Source organism: Malus domestica, chromosome 09, assembly GCF_042453785.1.
Source record: "Malus domestica chromosome 09, GDT2T_hap1".
Lineage (NCBI taxonomy): Eukaryota > Viridiplantae > Streptophyta > Magnoliopsida > Rosales > Rosaceae > Malus > Malus domestica.
This window is the reverse complement of record NC_091669.1, coordinates 10320226-10336119: the sequence shown is the minus strand read 5'-3', so window position 1 is coordinate 10336119 and position 15894 is coordinate 10320226. Positions and strand designations below refer to the sequence as shown.

At 39.9% G+C, this 15894-nt stretch overlaps 2 protein-coding genes and 1 long non-coding RNA gene across 3 annotated transcripts; 1 reads left to right on the top strand and 2 right to left on the bottom strand.

Annotated features, from left to right (window-relative positions):
* Window positions 1-5858: 5858 nt before the first annotated feature.
* On the bottom strand, window positions 5859-8063 carry LOC114826970 (uncharacterized). Its single transcript, XR_003776104.2, has 2 exons — window positions 7700-8063; window positions 5859-6670 (listed from the first exon to the last, which is right to left on the bottom strand). It is a non-coding gene; the product is annotated as an uncharacterized lncRNA (long non-coding RNA).
* A 2183-nt stretch (window positions 8064-10246) lies between these two features.
* Window positions 10247-12042, top strand: LOC103421270 (uncharacterized). Its single transcript, XM_029108128.2, has 4 exons — window positions 10247-10726; window positions 10808-11239; window positions 11321-11559; window positions 11669-12042. The coding sequence occupies exons 1-3, from the start codon at window positions 10247-10249 to the stop codon at window positions 11531-11533; spliced, it is 1125 nt and encodes a 374-aa protein (XP_028963961.1). The 3' UTR covers window positions 11534-11559; window positions 11669-12042.
* Window positions 12032-15894, bottom strand: LOC103421263 (uncharacterized). Its single transcript, XM_029108122.2, has 5 exons — window positions 15789-15894; window positions 13337-15636; window positions 12848-13049; window positions 12562-12758; window positions 12032-12471 (listed from the first exon to the last, which is right to left on the bottom strand). The coding sequence occupies exons 2-5, from the start codon at window positions 15633-15635 to the stop codon at window positions 12416-12418; spliced, it is 2754 nt and encodes a 917-aa protein (XP_028963955.1). The 5' UTR covers window position 15636; window positions 15789-15894; the 3' UTR covers window positions 12032-12415.

The following is a 15894-nucleotide window of genomic DNA, read 5'->3' as shown; positions in this document are numbered from 1 at the left end:
CTTCGATTTTTGAGAAAGCAATCTTGTTGGGAGTCTGACTCTTGAGATTCAGAGAGCAGTGGCTCTTCGATTTTGGAGAAAGTAATCATGTTGGGAGTCTGGCTCTCGAGATTCGGAGGGCGGTGCCTCTTCGATTTTTGAGCATGTAATCCTGTTGGGAGTTTGGGTCTCGTGATTCGGAGAGCGGTGCCTCTTCGATTTTTAAGCAAGCAATCTTGTTGGGAGTGTTTTCTCAAATGTGAGTAAAGGTTGGGCATTTTTGCCAGTCTGCCTTGCCACGGAGCACGGAGGTTGACACACATTGGGACTTTTTAGTTATCAAGTAGTGGTGTTGTTCCTTTACCCTTATGGGTAATAGTAGGGTAGCTGGACCTTCAAAATTTATATGTCTAAACTTTGTCAGAGATCTTTGGCAAAGTTATCTGTGGTACCCGAGGAGCTGATGTTGCGTGTGGAAAGTGGTGCCTCTTCGAAATCCGGAGAGTGGTGCCTCTTCGATTTTTGAACCAATGGCCTTGTTGCCCTTTCTTTTATAAAGGCACCAATTGTGTGCAAGAAGTACATTCAGAGAGTTATTGCTTGTAGGAATTTTCCCCTTACTTCAAAGATTTATTGTACCTTATTTCTCTTTCATCATTTCTGAGAATGTCTGGCTCATCTGACCGTCGTTTTGACTTGAACTTTGGTGAAGAGGCAGCCATGCCTTCTCAAGATAACATATAGCGCCCATCCTTCTTATCCCCTACTGGTCCTCTTACCATTGGGAACTCTGTGATGAAGAATGATATGACCGATGCGGTGGTGGCCAAGAACCTTCTCACTCCTAAAGATAACAGACTACTTTCCAAACGGTATGATGAGTTGGCTGTTAAAGATTCTCTGGCTCTCAATGTTCAGTGTGCAGGTTCTGTGTCTAATATGGCCTAACGCATATTTGCTCGAACCCGCCAAGTTGAATCATTGGCTGCTGAAGTGATAAGTCTCAAACAGGAGATCAGATGGCTCAAGCATGAGAATAAACAGTTGCACATGCTCGCACATGACTATGCTACAAACATGAAGAGGAAGCTCGACCAGCTGCAGGAATCTGATGGTCAGATTTTACTTGATCATCAGAGGTTTGTGGCTTTGTTCTAAATGTATTTATTGCCTTCGTTTTCTGGGGCTGTACCGTGTAATGAAGCTCCAAATGATCAACCTTCGGTGCCTCCTCCTTCTGGGGTTCTGCCTAGTACTGAGGCTCCGAATAATCACCCTCTGGTGCCTCCTCTTTCTGGGGCTCTGCTGACTGCTGAGACTTCTCCTGAACAACCTTTGTGAAGACTCCCTATTGTTTGTTTATTTTGATTCATGTATATATACATATTTGTAACTTATCGGAGATATCAATAAACAAGCTTTGCTTCATTTCAACGTATTGTGTTAAATACACCAAGGCCTTCTTCACTAAGTTTTTTGAATTTTTCCTTTTGTTTAAGCTTGTATGTTGAAGCTTTGTGAGTGAAGCATGTAGGTTGAGGTACTGCTCCCTTAATTTCCCGAGTGAGGAAAACTTCTCGTTTGGAGACTTGAAAAATCCAAGTCACTGAATGATCGTGAGACTTCCGAGTATCAAGATGTAGTAGCATATGGTAGGAGTCCCCCAAGTCTCCGGTCGAGAGAGTTGACAAATGAGGCATTTCATTTCTAAGTGGTAGCCCAAAACTCCTTCTTCATATATATTTGTTATGAAAGTTGTTAGGCCCAAAAAAGATGAGGTTTAGGCAAATTTTTTTTTTCGAATTTTTGAATTTTTGAATTTTCGAATTTTCGAAAAAAAATATATATATATATATATTTTAAAGCTTTGTAGGTGAAGTTTTGGTGTTGAAGCTTTGTAGGTAAAGCTTTGAGGTTGAAGCTTTGTTGAGTACCATGAATTGATTTTGCTTCACACTATCTTGATCAAGATAGTGTGAAGCTTTTATGGATGAAGCTTTTGTGGGTGAAGCTTTTGTGGTGGGGGAAGCTTTTGTGGGTGAAGCTTTTGTTGGTGAAGCTTTTATGGGTGAAGCTTTTGTGATGGGTGAAGCTTTTGTGGTGGGTGAAGCTTTTGTGGTGGGGGAAGCTTTTGTGGGTGAAGCTTTTGTTGGTGAAGCTTTTGTAGGTGAAGCTTTTGTAGGTGAAGCTTTTGTGGGTGAAGCTTTAGTGGTGGGTAAAGCTTTTGTGGTGGGTGAAGCTTTTGTGGGTGAAGCTTTTGTTGGTGAAGCTTTTATGGGTGAAGCTTTTGTAGGTGAAGCTATTGTGGGTGAAGCTTTTATAGGTGAAGCTTTGGAGTTGAAGCTTTGTAGGTGAAGCTTTGGAGTTAAAGCTTTTGTTGGGTACCATGAATTGATTTTGCTTCACACTATCTTGATCAAGATAGTGTGAAGCTTTTAAGAATTTGTAGTTGTCCTCCATTGATGAAGCTTTTGTTGGTGAAGCTTTGGAGCTGAAGCTTTTGTTGGGTACCATGAATTGATTTTGCTTCACACTATCTTGATCAAGATAGTGTGAAGCTTTTGAGAATTTGTAGTTGTCTTCCATTGATGAAGCTTTTGTTGGTGAAGCTTTTGTGGTGAAGCTTTATTGGGTACCACGAATTGATTTTGCTTCACACTATCTTAATCAAGATAGTGTGAAGCTTTTGAGAATTTGTAGTTGTCCTCCATTGATGAAGCTTTGTTGAATTTCCCTTCTTTTTTTTTTTTTTTAGGAAACTAGAAATTTGAAAATGTGGGAGAAACAACATATACAAATTTTGCTTCCACATTGTTGAGCAAGAGATTGTGATGCAAGCCACACCTTGTAGTAGTCGAAAGTTTGGATGAACCATATTAATTGAATTTGTTTCGAACAGTCTTGAATTTGCTTCGAAGGTTTGAGAATTGTAGTTGCCCTCCATTGATGAAGCTTTGGTTGACACCATAAATTGGTTTTGCTTCACACTGTCTTGATCAAGAGTGTGTGAAGCTTTTGAGAATTGTGGTTGAACTCCTTTGATGAAGCTTTTGTTGGCGCCATAAATTGGTTTTGCTTCACACTGTCTTGATCAAGAGTATGTGAAGCTTTTAAGAATTGTGGTTGCCCTCCATTGATGAAGCTCTTGTTGGCACCATAAATTGGTTTTGCTTCACACTGTCTTGATCAAGAGTGTGTGAAGCTTTTGAGAATTGTGGTTGAACTCCTTTGATGAAGCTCTTGTTGGCACCATAAATTGGTTTTGCTTCACATTGTCTTGATCAAAAGTGTGTGAAGCTTTTGAGAATTGTGGTTGCCCTCTATTGATGAAGCTCTTGTTGGCACCATAAATTGGTTTTGCTTCACAGTCTTGATCAAGAGTGTGTGAAGCTTTTGAGAATTGTGGTTGAACTCCTTTGATGAAGCTCTTGTTGGCACCATAAATTGGTTTTGCTTCACACTGTCTTGATTAAGAGTGTGTGAAGCTTTTGAGAATTGTGGTTGTCCTCCATTGATGAAGCTCTTGTTGGCACCATAAATTGATTTTGCTTCACACTGTCTTGATCAAGAGTGTGAAGCTTTTGAGAATTGTGGTTGCCCTCCATTGATGAAGCTCTTGTTGGCACCATAAATTGATTTTTCTTCACACTATCTTGATCAAGAGTGTGTGAAGCTTTTGAGAATTGTGGTAGCCCTCCATTGATGAAGCTCTTGTTGGCACCATAAATTGGTTTTGCTTCACACTGTCTTGATCAAGAGTGTGTGAAGCTTTTGAGAATTATGGTTGAACTCCTTTGATGAACCTTTTATTGGCACCATAAATTGGTTTGCTTCACACTGTCTTGAAAGCTTCCTTCACCTCCAAACCCCAAATCCAGAGCTTAAACCAACAACCAAGAAAAAAGGCGATAAATTTGAATGAATGTTCAAAGACAGAGGCATGCCGGAACTGGAGCTCCACCGAATCGGAAACCCCAGAATCCAAACACTTTCCGGGATTCGAATACCCAATTAAAAGTAAAAAGGCGATTCAGATTTGATTTTATTGGATTGGACTATGTATTAGATTGGATTGGATTGGAGGTGTGAGGGAGCAAAGAGTCGGCCGCCTGTTAACTAACAGAGACTCCAGATGCTTGCTGCTTACGACAACATGTCCTAGATCGCCAGCTGTCTCTCTCCCTCTCTCTTTACATCGTCAGGAAAACCACATAAAATAGAGCCAATTCCATTTAAGCAGAAAATAACCCCACCAACACCTGTCTCTGCTGGCCAGAGGTTGGTACAGGGTGTATTGTAGTAGAATTCACCTGTTTGATTTCCTCAAAATGGTGGAACATTACCGACTGCCAAAACTGTTGACTCCAGTCGGTGGTTACTACCATTCACAACTGCTTCATCCACGAGTCCTTGCTAATTTCCTGCCTGCGATTCACCATCTAACAACACCTCAATTTCAGTGTCATGCTTCAGTTGGTGGTCATTGCCACTTAAAACTCCTTCCTCCACGTGCCTTGTATGATAACGAATTTGCTGCTCACCATGCAACAGTACATCATTTTTGCCATGCTGAAAAATTGCTATCATCATAGCCCTCATCTTCTTCCAGTTGACTTGGAAGTTCAACCACTATTGCTACAGTTTTGACCTCGCCGGTGCTGCGAATATGCTTCCAGGGAATATATTTCCCATAGACCTCACCGATCACTGAAGTATACTTCCCGGCTTAGCTCTCGCCGGTTATGTAAATGGGTCGGGTTATTTTCACAGGCCGTCAGGCACAGGCAGATGACTTGGATGAAGCTCCGTGATTTGTGGAGGAGATCTACGGCGAGGAAGCGAGAGGCGCAGAGGCGGAATGAGCGGTTTAAGAGGCTGGTGAAGGAGAATGCGGCGGCGACCAAAAGGAGGACTCTGATCTGGTGTGTGTGGGTGCAGAGAGGCTGGTGGTGGTGCTGCGCACTGAATGGTTTGGAGCACCCATTGCAGGGTTAGGAGACGGGCTAGGAGCATGAGAATGAACGAGATCAGAAAGTTGGGCAGATACTGGGCCCCAATGCGCTTCGGTACGGCCTCTGCTGAATCCGGAGCAATTCTAATTAAGACTAACCATTTTTGCGAAGGATCACAATTATTTGATTGTTTTTCTCTGTGTGATTGAAATATATAGAATAGATTGCACCCAAAATAAAAGAAAGCAGACACGGAGTAGGTTTCTTTTTTGTTTCTGGGTTTTTTTTATTTTGCAGATTCACGGTGGAGGTGAAACAATGAAAGAGAACCGACACAACTTTTCGTATCGATTCCCACAGACGGCGCCAAATGTTGATGCACAAAATCAATGAGGACTTTGGTACAACAGAAAGTGTGAAGTTTGTGACCTTCGCTAGATTGCTCCAGTCACTAGTGTGGATAAGTATGTAAATGGATAGGGATAGGGAAGCAAACACAAGATGTACGTGGTTCACCCATATTAGCTACGTCCACGGAGTAGAGGAGTTCTCATTAATTATGAAGGGTTTACACAAGTACATAGGTTCAGGCTCTTCTTTTGTGAGTACTAGCGAATAATTTAGTACAAATGACATTAAGAAATATTGTGAAAGAATGATCTCTATTTATAGAATAGAGTTTCTCGTTTCATTCTAACATTAACACGTGTCGTGTTGTGATTGGCTTCTGATGTTGACACGTGTCGCGCTATGATTGGCTTCTGATGTCGACACGTGTCGCGCTGTGATTGGCCTCCTGGTTGGAGGAAAACTCTTCTGGGTCCTTGACGGTATAACGTTGACCAGTGCTCAGTAGTTTTGGGATTGGTCAAGTATGGTACCAACAAACTTCATTTTGAAATAGAAATTTCAATTTGGAGTCTTCAGAAACCGAAAAAGAACGATTAAATAGTAGTTTCGAATATATTGTATACAGTGGGGAATCCGCATTTCATTATGGGGAATCCGCATTTCATTAATTCTGCGAATATGATATGAAAGTGAGCCAGAGAAATCTGGCTGGTTATTCATATTAACATGTGCCCTTGATCAGTCGTGTTCTTCTTGGGTATCAAACGGGTATTGTCAATTCGGTCTAGTCCATAGGATACGACTGATTAAGCAGTTAATAGTCATAATCCCTATTGTAACACCTGCACCACCCATCTTATACCATCTACGATCGTTTACTATATGGATCATCCCTGTAGAAGCTCCACGTCAGAGTTCCTCGTGGGCGTGGCTGTGGTGTCTGCGATCATGCTCGCCGATCTTAGCAGTGGTGGTGGTGGGCCTACTACATACGAGTCCTACCTTAAAGCAGAATATTCCACTGCCGTTGAACAACTTCGGGCTGCAAAAAGGATTATAGAAGATTTAACGCAGCAGCATTCTTCTGAAGGGCAGAAACTACAATCTCAGGTTGCACCAAACTTTTTTGTAATTATTTTGCAGCTAAATATTGTTGCTTTATGGTTATTAGCTACATCCGTTTGCCACAGTTATCTTCACTTATGGATGAGAACCGCTTGCTTAATGAAGTGCATCAAAATACTAAGAAGGAACTCCAGCAAGTGATATCCAACCATGAAGAACAGCTCAAGGAACAAAAAGCAGGATAAGCTGCTTCAAAATCTGAGGTTGAAAATCTCAAGGCTGAGGCTGCTGAGAAACATTTATTGCAGAATTCTCTCAAGGAACTGCAAACCAAGTCAGCTTACTTTGAAGAAAATAGCAGAAAACTAGCTGAGGTAAATATAAAGCAAATATAAAGCTTAAAGAAGATGTGTCTACATACCAGTCCAAACTAACACTACTACAAAACCATTTATTAGTGTCGTTATGATAACCGACAAGAAACGTATATTACTATCACATATTAAGTAAAATTTGACAGAATATGGATGCAGTGGCGTATATAATAAGCGACAGAATTGCCAGCATCAGGAAATGAATTTTCTGACAGAAAATACACTAAAACCGACAGAACTTGTGTCAGATATAACCGATAGAGAATTTATTAATAAAATAAATAAGAGCATTCTCTATAGGATAAAACCGACAGAAATTATATTAATAATAAAAAATATATATAAACCACTTTCTGAATCATTTCTTTCCCACAAAACCAGATCCAAAATCATTAGCAGGTGCCAAAGGATAGAATGCTTGTTGTTGAGGTTGTTAGGGTTGAAAACCAGAATGTTGTGTTGATTATTTGAACAAAGAGGAACACGACTTCTTCCACCAGTTGATGAGTCAATACTAACAGAATTAGAAATTGTCCTTCACCAATTTGATTATGAGAATCCAAGGAAGAACTTGCAGACCCTTGCATATATAGTGCAGAATAACTAGTATTCTCCACTTCAAGATTAACAAGAAAACTAGTATTCTCCACTTACAAATTCACAAGCATACACAACCAACTTATCACTTCAAGATTAACAAGAAAACTAGTATTCTCCATTTACAAATTCTAACTATAATCAATCTATGGCCATCGGCCTTCACAACTTCAATCAAGATTCACAGATTTGGCAATTGCCGTTCAAACAATGGCATCTGACCTCTATCACATTGGCAATTTGGCCTTTAATTGTTTTAACACTACTGATTAACTTTCATAGTAACGTATATGTATACTGAAAATCTCATATCTTTAACAAAAAACAGCACAAGAAATCAAGAATCAAAGATAATATGTTGCAAGGTTTCGAACATAGAACCTGAGATTTCACCAGATTTAACCTTATCAGCATACACCATCATAACCATCAGAGCGGAAACAAATGAGAGAGTAGCACATACAACTATGAACATGATGAACACAACTAAGAATGCAACCCAGATGAAACCCCAGACGAAGATTCCAACGAAAAGCTCCCCCAAAAGATTCAGTAACAGAAAACCCATGAAGAATCGATGGCTATCGATAACATATTAACATAACTAAAGAATTACCGTTGGTGAACACTATGAACTCACAGAGAAAATTGAGAGAAAGGTTTAGAGAGAGAGAGTGAAATGAGAGAGAGATATAATGTAAAAAGCTGAAATGATTTCATTGAAGGAAGAGGGAAGGGAAAAGGCACCGACGCAACGAAGAGATGAAGGGGTCTTATTTTGGAAAATTTTCATTACTGTCAATTAAAACTGACAATAACATTTTTTAAAATAAAAATCGATATAAAATTTTCATTACTATCGGTTATAACCGACAAAAAAAAAATTGCGGCAAAATTCCCCCCAAAATTCCCTCCCAAAATTTTAAGTTCTCCTCCAAAATTTTGTTACGATTTTAAATCCACCCCCCCCCTAAAAATATATTTAAACCATATGTTTATTTATTTATTTATTTTTAATCAATATAATATTTTAAAATAATAAAATAGTCAATTTCTGTCAATTATAACCGCCACCATTAACTTAAAAACCGCCGGAATATGTTAAAAATATTTATAAAAAAAATTCAAAAATACTAGCAGATATAATCGACATGATTTCATTGTTATCCGACACTAACTGAATGATGTGTCAGATATCTCTTATCCGACATAATGTCTTATTAAACCGCCACCATCATCCGACACCTAAAGCTAATATTGTAGTAGTGACCTTGAAGCAAAATATTCCACTGTCGTTGCTGAGAAGGACGAATCAGTTGAACAACTTCAGGCTGCAAAAAGGACTATTGAAGATTTAACGCACCAGCATTCTTTTGAAGGGCAGAAACTACAATTTCAGGCTTGCACCATACTTTTTTTTAATTATTTTGCGGCTAAATATTATTGCCGTATGGTTATTAGTTACATATGTTTGCCACAGATATCTTCGCTTATGGATGAGAACCGCCTGCTTAATGAAGTGCATCAAAATACTAACAAGGAACTCCAGCAAGTGATATCTAACCTTGAAGAACAGCTCAAGGAACAAAAAGCAGAAGCTGCTTTAAAATCTGAGGTGAAAATCTCAAGGCTGAGGCTGCTGAGAAACCTTTCTCTCTAAAAAAATCTCTCTAAAAGATTCTAAGCTCTATCTTCTCACACAAGATTCCTTTTCATGTTCTTCCTTTCTGTCAAGATTTATATTTCTTCAACAGATAGTTAAGAATATATATAACCAATCACTAAACATCCCAAGCTTAACAGCTAAGTAAGAATCTAATCCGGGGATGGTTTTGATGCATTGCTTTTTGGTTTGGCAATTTGATGCATTGCGTTTTGGTTTGGCAATCTCTCGAATTCGAGCTTTTAATCTCTCCCATTTCTTCCGTGGAAGCTGCTCCATTGGTTAATTTGGTTTGCATTTGGATTTGAATTGTTTTTTAGGTTTGATCTTATGCTTAATCACTAATTGTAATTATTTGAGGTGTTTTATGGATAATATGGTTGCGAAAACCGGGTTAAGTTTGGATTTGCATGTTTGGTGATTCTGATGTCACTGCCATTGGGCGTTTCTTTATTGAATTGTGTTTAGAACTTCATTTTGAAATAGAAATTTCAATTTGGAGTCATTAGAAACAGAAAAAGGGCGATTAAATAGTAGTTTCGAATATATTGTATATAGTGGGGAATCCGCATTTCATGAATTCTGCAAATATGATATGAAAGTGAGCCGGAGAAATCTGGCTAGTTATTCATATTAGCATGTGCCCTTGATCAGTCGTGTTTTTCTGGGGTGTCAACCAGGTATTGTCAGTTCGGTCTGGTCCATAGGATACGACTGATCAAGCAGTTAATAGTCAAAATCCCTATTGTAGCACCTGCACCACCCATCTTATACATATCTACGATCGTTTGCTATATAGATCATCCCTGTAGAAGCTCCACGTCAGAGTTCCTTGTATTACTGCGACGTTTCTTGTGCCCTTGATGTGTAAAGTTTGTAACATTTTCCTTTGGCCTCAGATTTGTTTGAAGTTGTTGATCCAAGGGCAAAGCTGGTTGTCCGTGAGTTGGATGATCGGTCGCCTTCCCAGTCACCAGGTATTATCTTCGAATTGTCCTGCATCTTTTTATTTTTGTTTTGGTTTGGAGTCGGGACGCTGCCAAAAGACTTCACCCACTAATGAGTTGGTGCCTCCTCTTGCTTGTTTTTACACATGATGTTAGGATGCAGTTCAGAGCCTTTGCACAAGAGCACTGTTGAAGAATTAACAGATAAGCACTCGAGAGCCTTAGAACTTCATTCTGCTTCCGAAGCCCGCATTGTGGAAGCTGAAACGAAGTTGCAAGAAGCCATTGAAACATTCAGCCAGAGAGATTTGGAAGCTAATGGATTTTCTGGAATTTCTGGAAAGCACCAAACTTTTTTGTAATTATATTACGGCTAAATATTGTTGCTTTATGGTTATTAGCTACATCTGTTTGCCACAGATGCCTTCGCGCCAGCTAGAGATAGCCATCCTTAAAGAACAGCTCAAGGAACAAAGAGCACGAGAAGCTGCTTTAAAATCTGAGGTTGAAAAGCTCAAGGCTGAGGCTGCTGAGAAACCTTTATTGCAGAATTCTCTCAAGGAACTGCAAACCAAATCAGCTAACTGTGAAGCAGAGAGAAGAAAACTAGCTGAGGCAAATATAAAGCTTAAAGAAGATGTGTATACATACAAGTCCAAACTAAGTGACCTTGAAGCAAAATATTCCACTGCCGTTGCTGAGAAGGACGGATCAGTTGAACAACTTCAGGCTGCAAAAAGGACTATTGAAGATTTAACGCAGCAGCATTCTTCTGAAGGGCAGAAACTACAATCTCAGGTTTGCACCAAACTTTTTTTTAATTATTTTGCGGCTAAATATTGTTGCCTTATGGTTATTAGCTACATCTGTTTGCTACAGATATCTTCGCTTATGGATGAGATCCGCCTGCTTGATGAAGTGCATCAAAATACTAAGAAGGAACTCCAGCAAGTGATATCCAACCTTGAAGAACAGCTCAAGGAACAAAAAGCAGGAGAAGTTGCTTTAAAATCTGAGGTTGAAAATCTCAAGTCTGAGGCTGCTGAGAAACCTTTATTGCAGAATTCTCTCAAGGAACTGCAAACCAAGTCAGCTCACTTTGAAGAAGAGAGCAGAAAACTAGCTGAGGCAAATATAAAGCTTAAAGAAGATGTGTCTACATACGAGTCCAAACTAAGTGACCTTGAAGCAAAATTTTCCACTGCCGTTGCTGAGAAGGACGGATCAGTTGAACAACTTCAGGCTGCAAAAAGGACTATTGAAGATTTAACGCAGCAGCATTCTTCTGAAGGGCAGAAACTACAATCTCAGGTTTGCACCAAACTTTTTTGTAATTATTTTGCGGCTAAATATTGTTGCTTTATGGTTATTAGCTACATCTGTTTGCCACAGATATCTTCACTTATGGATGAGAACCGCCTGCTTAATGAAGTGCATCAAAATACTAACAAGGAACTCCAGCAAGTGATATCTAACCTGGAAGAACAGCTCAAGGAACAAAAAGCAGAAGCTGCCTTAAAATCTGAGGTGAAAATCTCAAGGCTGAGGTTGCTGAGAAACCTTTGTTGCAGAATTCTCTCAAGGAACTCGAAGAAAAATTGGTGAAAACTGAACCTTAACTGCAAAAAGAGGTAGAAATCAATTTCCATGAAAAAAAAATCCACAGATAAGCTCTTGGGCGGCCAAAGAACGGGGCACATTCATCTTTTAAATATTCTTTCTGACTCAGACGAATTGTAGGTTGGAAGCATTAAGGCGGCTGCAGCGGAAAGGGAGGCAAAGGCTTCCCCAATGCCGAGCGTTAAGTTCATCGTGGGAGTGGGAGTGGGAGTGGCTGTGGTGTCTACGATCATCGGCCTCATTCTTGGGAAACGATACTAGATCAAGTTTTTGTGTTTTTGCTATTCCCTTGGCTATTTGCAAGGCAAAACACAGATGGTTATGTATTATTCAAGTTTGTATTTAGTTTGTATATTGGGTTGCAGATGCTTTCGGAAATATAAGAATTTGTTTGTTTGTTGATACGAAAAGAAGAGGACGGTCTCAGTTGTTTGTGAGTCATATGGTCGGATCCCTAAATGAAATTACTTCAGGGCCGTTGGATAAGCATTTAATTTTCAGTTTTTATATTTCTTTTTTTAAATTGAAAACTGAAAACTCGTTCGGCAACTATTTTTGATTGTCAGCTACAAAGCCCCATTTTTCTACCATGTGAACTACCTACTTGTAATTGTTTGTTGCAGGAACTTGCCGAGCCAATTCACATCACTGGAGGCTGGCGGCGATCACATATTTTTCCTCCTACTTTCCGTCACTCTGCAGTAATGCCAGGGAAAGAATATAATCGGCACGAGCAGTATCTCTAGACATGCGAGTTTGCTAAGATGCCTTGCTTCCTGTAGGTACTTGAAGAAAGTGACGGTGGTGTGGTGAACTCATAAAGATGCTTGTCTTTGCATTCTGTCCTGCCGGCTCACAGCGTTGTGTTTAACATTCTTCTTTAACCACTTTCAATCCGCTCAAAATTTCATTGTCATCAAACCCTGTACATTGACCAACTGTCTAGTTTAACTCAAGATGTAGAAAAGATTACATCTTCGACGATCAATTACAAACCATACAAACTTAGTTACCTGAACCCAATTCTTCAACTTCATCAACCGAAAGTTCTAAAAGCCTCGAGTTCTCAGAGGGGGGATCAAGTGACATCCAATCAGGATTTTCAGTGTCTTCTTGGTGCATCTCCATCTCTGCTACCCACTCTTCGGCAATGCTATTGCGGTCAAATGATATAGGATCCGCGTACTCCTGTTCTTTGTGCTTATGAACCCTATAAGACAGTTGATTAGCAAAAGATCTGTTTTCTTTGACCAAAGAAATTGGAAATACAAATCAACAGAACCTATGGTTTCCACTTACTTCTGTTTTAGTTTGAGGTTGTATTGAACGAAAACAAGATCATTAAGCCGCTGATGTTCTACGCTGTTCCTTGTCTTGTGCAACTGTTCGAAAGGAATCTGATGATCCTGACACGGAACTAAGCTGCAAGTTTGACTGAGAATACGAATTGCCAAGCGTGCAAGGTTTGGGCAACCACCACCATATGTAGACCACCATTCAGCTAAGACAAACAGAGAGTTTAAAGAAATGAGCCAAAAGATGCAAGAACATCCAACCCTGTGCAGCATATCCTCAAAATAGGAGCTCTCGTATCGAATTTAAACAAAAAATAAAAAATAGATGGTCAGGGTATATTTTATGCAATTTATCATATCTATCATTCTATTATTTAAAGGTTAAAACCGAGTTAAAATATGGCTTAATTACCTTTGGTCTACATGTATAGCCAAGTAACTAAAGAAACCATGCGACACAAAATAACAAAGCATTCTAATGAACCATTCTCACCAGGAAGCAGATTGTCCCTTGCTCGGACTGCCAAATTCCTCCCCAAATCTCCAACAGCATTTTTGTACAAGTTTATCTCTTTGATTACTTCATCTTGGACTTTTATATCAGGAACCAATCTCTCTATGCAGTCAAACATCCTCGACACAATTTCATTATGCATGTCTCCTTTGAAGCCATAAAAGAACTTGGGATTAAGGTAAAATCCTGCAGCGTGAAGGGGAAAATCCCACAGTTTTTTCCATCTGTGATCTATAATGTTCCAGTACACCATATATTCTTCTTTCTTGACAAGTTCTATTTTGATTGTTTCTTTTGCTCGATACATCCCTGCAAAAACATATCCCATCGCAGGCCTCTTCTGGCTACCAACAATTCTCAAAACTCGCAAGAGTGGATTTGTTAAACGGGTGATCAAAATGCACGAAGACCAAAATGAGTGATTACTGAATATATCTAACACTGCCGATCCTTCTGGTGTTTTAGAAAAGGGGCAGCCCATCCACTCATTTGAAGTAACCATCGACTGCAAATTATATTTAAGGCCAGCCATTTGTTTCAACGTCATAAAGTTTGTTGCAAACCTAGATACCCCCAGCCTAACAATGTCATTCCCGAACGTATACCTTCTCATCATGTTCAAAATGACAACGTGTTTGTAGATAAATCTTGTAACGGATCTAGCCTGTTCAATTACAGAATTTATCCACTCAACTTTTCCGAAATCCTCAAGAATCGAATCTATGCAAGCAGTGGAACAGGGAGACCAGTACAGGGTAGGGAACGTATCCATCAACTTCTTCCCAACAACAGAAAACTGCTCTTCAGTATTTGTAATGACTTGCAAAACATGTACCACTCCAATTTCTTCCACCATTTCCTTGAAAAATGCAAACAAAGCATCTGGGGAAAAAATAAAGTAGGAAGCATCCACAGATTTCAAATAGGCTGTTCCTTCAGAAGAGTACACAGCAAAATTTAGCAAAGTTCTTCCCTTTTCAGAATTCCATTGGCTGACTAGAAGAGAACAACCTGTCCTCGCCCAAGTTTCCTTGTGTTGTTGAATTTCACTTTTCATCTCTTCAACTGCATTCTTCAACATCCAACCCCGAATGTCATCATATGAGGGTGCCACAGTCTCCTTTCCCCCAGAGGCAATTGCGTCAATCATTGGCTGGAAATAAACAGAGTTCTTCACGGCATCCAGGGGAGCCTGAATTTCATACAAAAACCGACCAATTGCCATATGTATTTGTTCAATGCTCAACCTTTTTACCTCGTAATCATTGCCGATGGTTCCATCATTCGCAGCCCCAAAAGCATTTTCATCCCTTACCCTCTTCTTCACACTCACATTTGTATTACTTATGCCAACGTCTTCATTTTCCAACAAATTTGAATTGGGAAAAGCATTACCTAATGCAATGGGAACAGGAGGTGAAGCATTACTCAATTTCATAACAGCATTAACTGAACCAGTTGCTGCTTTAGAAGGTCTACCCCTCCGCCTTACTCTTCTATCAATACTCAATCCAACATCTTCCTGATTCAGTTTGATGCCAACTTCTTCTTCGTTTTGCGATAAATTTGAATTGGGAAAAGCATTGCCTACTGAAATAGGAAAAGGATTTGAAACACTACTCAATTTCGTAACACCAGCATGAACTGAACCAGAACAGGTAGCACCACCTGAAGGTCTACCCCTCCGCTGTACTCTTCTATCAACACTTGTCCCACCATCTTCCTCTTCATCTACCGAAAAATCCAATTTGGGCACTCCAATTAATCCCTGCTGAGCATTACTCCTGTAAGAATTATCTACTTCAAGGGGCACATTCGTCAAATTATCACTTAACCTAATTCCTCCATTCCCACTCATCCCACCAGCCTCCTCATCATTCACCACCGCATTCGAAAAGTGTCCTACAACCAATTTATACTCTCCATTTTCGCCTAATGAACCGTCAATTTCGCTAATGCCACAATGCGGGTTAGCAACAATTCGACTCTTCCTCTGCCTAAACGCTGCAATCCCATCATCCAAACTCTGCAACATTGCGATTCTAACATCCGGCGGGGCCTGCTCACAGGTGGGGCCATTGCCCTTCCGACCGGCAAGGTGGGATTTAAGCCGAGTAATCCCACCACCCTGAAACAACTTGCCGCAATATATACACTTTTTCAACTCAACTCTAACCCCATTGGGTTGGTCTTTCATGAAAACTTGGCAGTGTTTCCATGCCGGGTCTTGTTTCTGGGGAGAAACAGCTACGGGCTCGAAACCCTCCAAAGATATCATCCTAATTAACTAAAATAATCAATCAATTAATCAATCAAATTACTAGCCTGTGAATATTTTGGAAATTTTTCTGATAATTTAATATGTAGTGGTGAAGATTTTGCATTTTCCAGAAAGAATTCGAAGGAGAAGAGTGGAAAGAAGATGACTTACTTGCCTCTGGTGATTTCACTCAGTTCGTTGGAGGATTTTGGGAACACAGAGAGCGATGGTTTTATTTGGGAGAGAGAAACGAGCGTCCGTGCGGGCTTTTGATGGA

Excerpts from the sequence above, each read along its gene's own strand:
- LOC103421270 (XM_029108128.2), top strand. The coding sequence starts at position 10,247 with ATGGATTTTCTGGAATTTCTGGAAAGCACCAAACTTTTTTGTAATTAT. Across the intron at positions 10,727-10,807 it reads GGCAGAAACTACAATCTCAG|ATATCTTCGCTTATGGATGA; the intron begins GTTTGCACCAAA and ends TGTTTGCTACAG. Across the intron at positions 11,240-11,320 it reads GGCAGAAACTACAATCTCAG|ATATCTTCACTTATGGATGA; the intron begins GTTTGCACCAAA and ends TGTTTGCCACAG.
- LOC103421263 (XM_029108122.2), bottom strand. The coding sequence starts at position 15,635 with ATGATATCTTTGGAGGGTTTCGAGCCCGTAGCTGTTTCTCCCCAGAAA. Across the intron at positions 13,050-13,336 it reads AAGGGACAATCTGCTTCCTG|CTGAATGGTGGTCTACATAT; the intron begins GTGAGAATGGTT and ends TGTTTGTCTTAG. Across the intron at positions 12,472-12,561 it reads AGTTGAAGAATTGGGTTCAG|GGTTTGATGACAATGAAATT; the intron begins GTAACTAAGTTT and ends GTCAATGTACAG.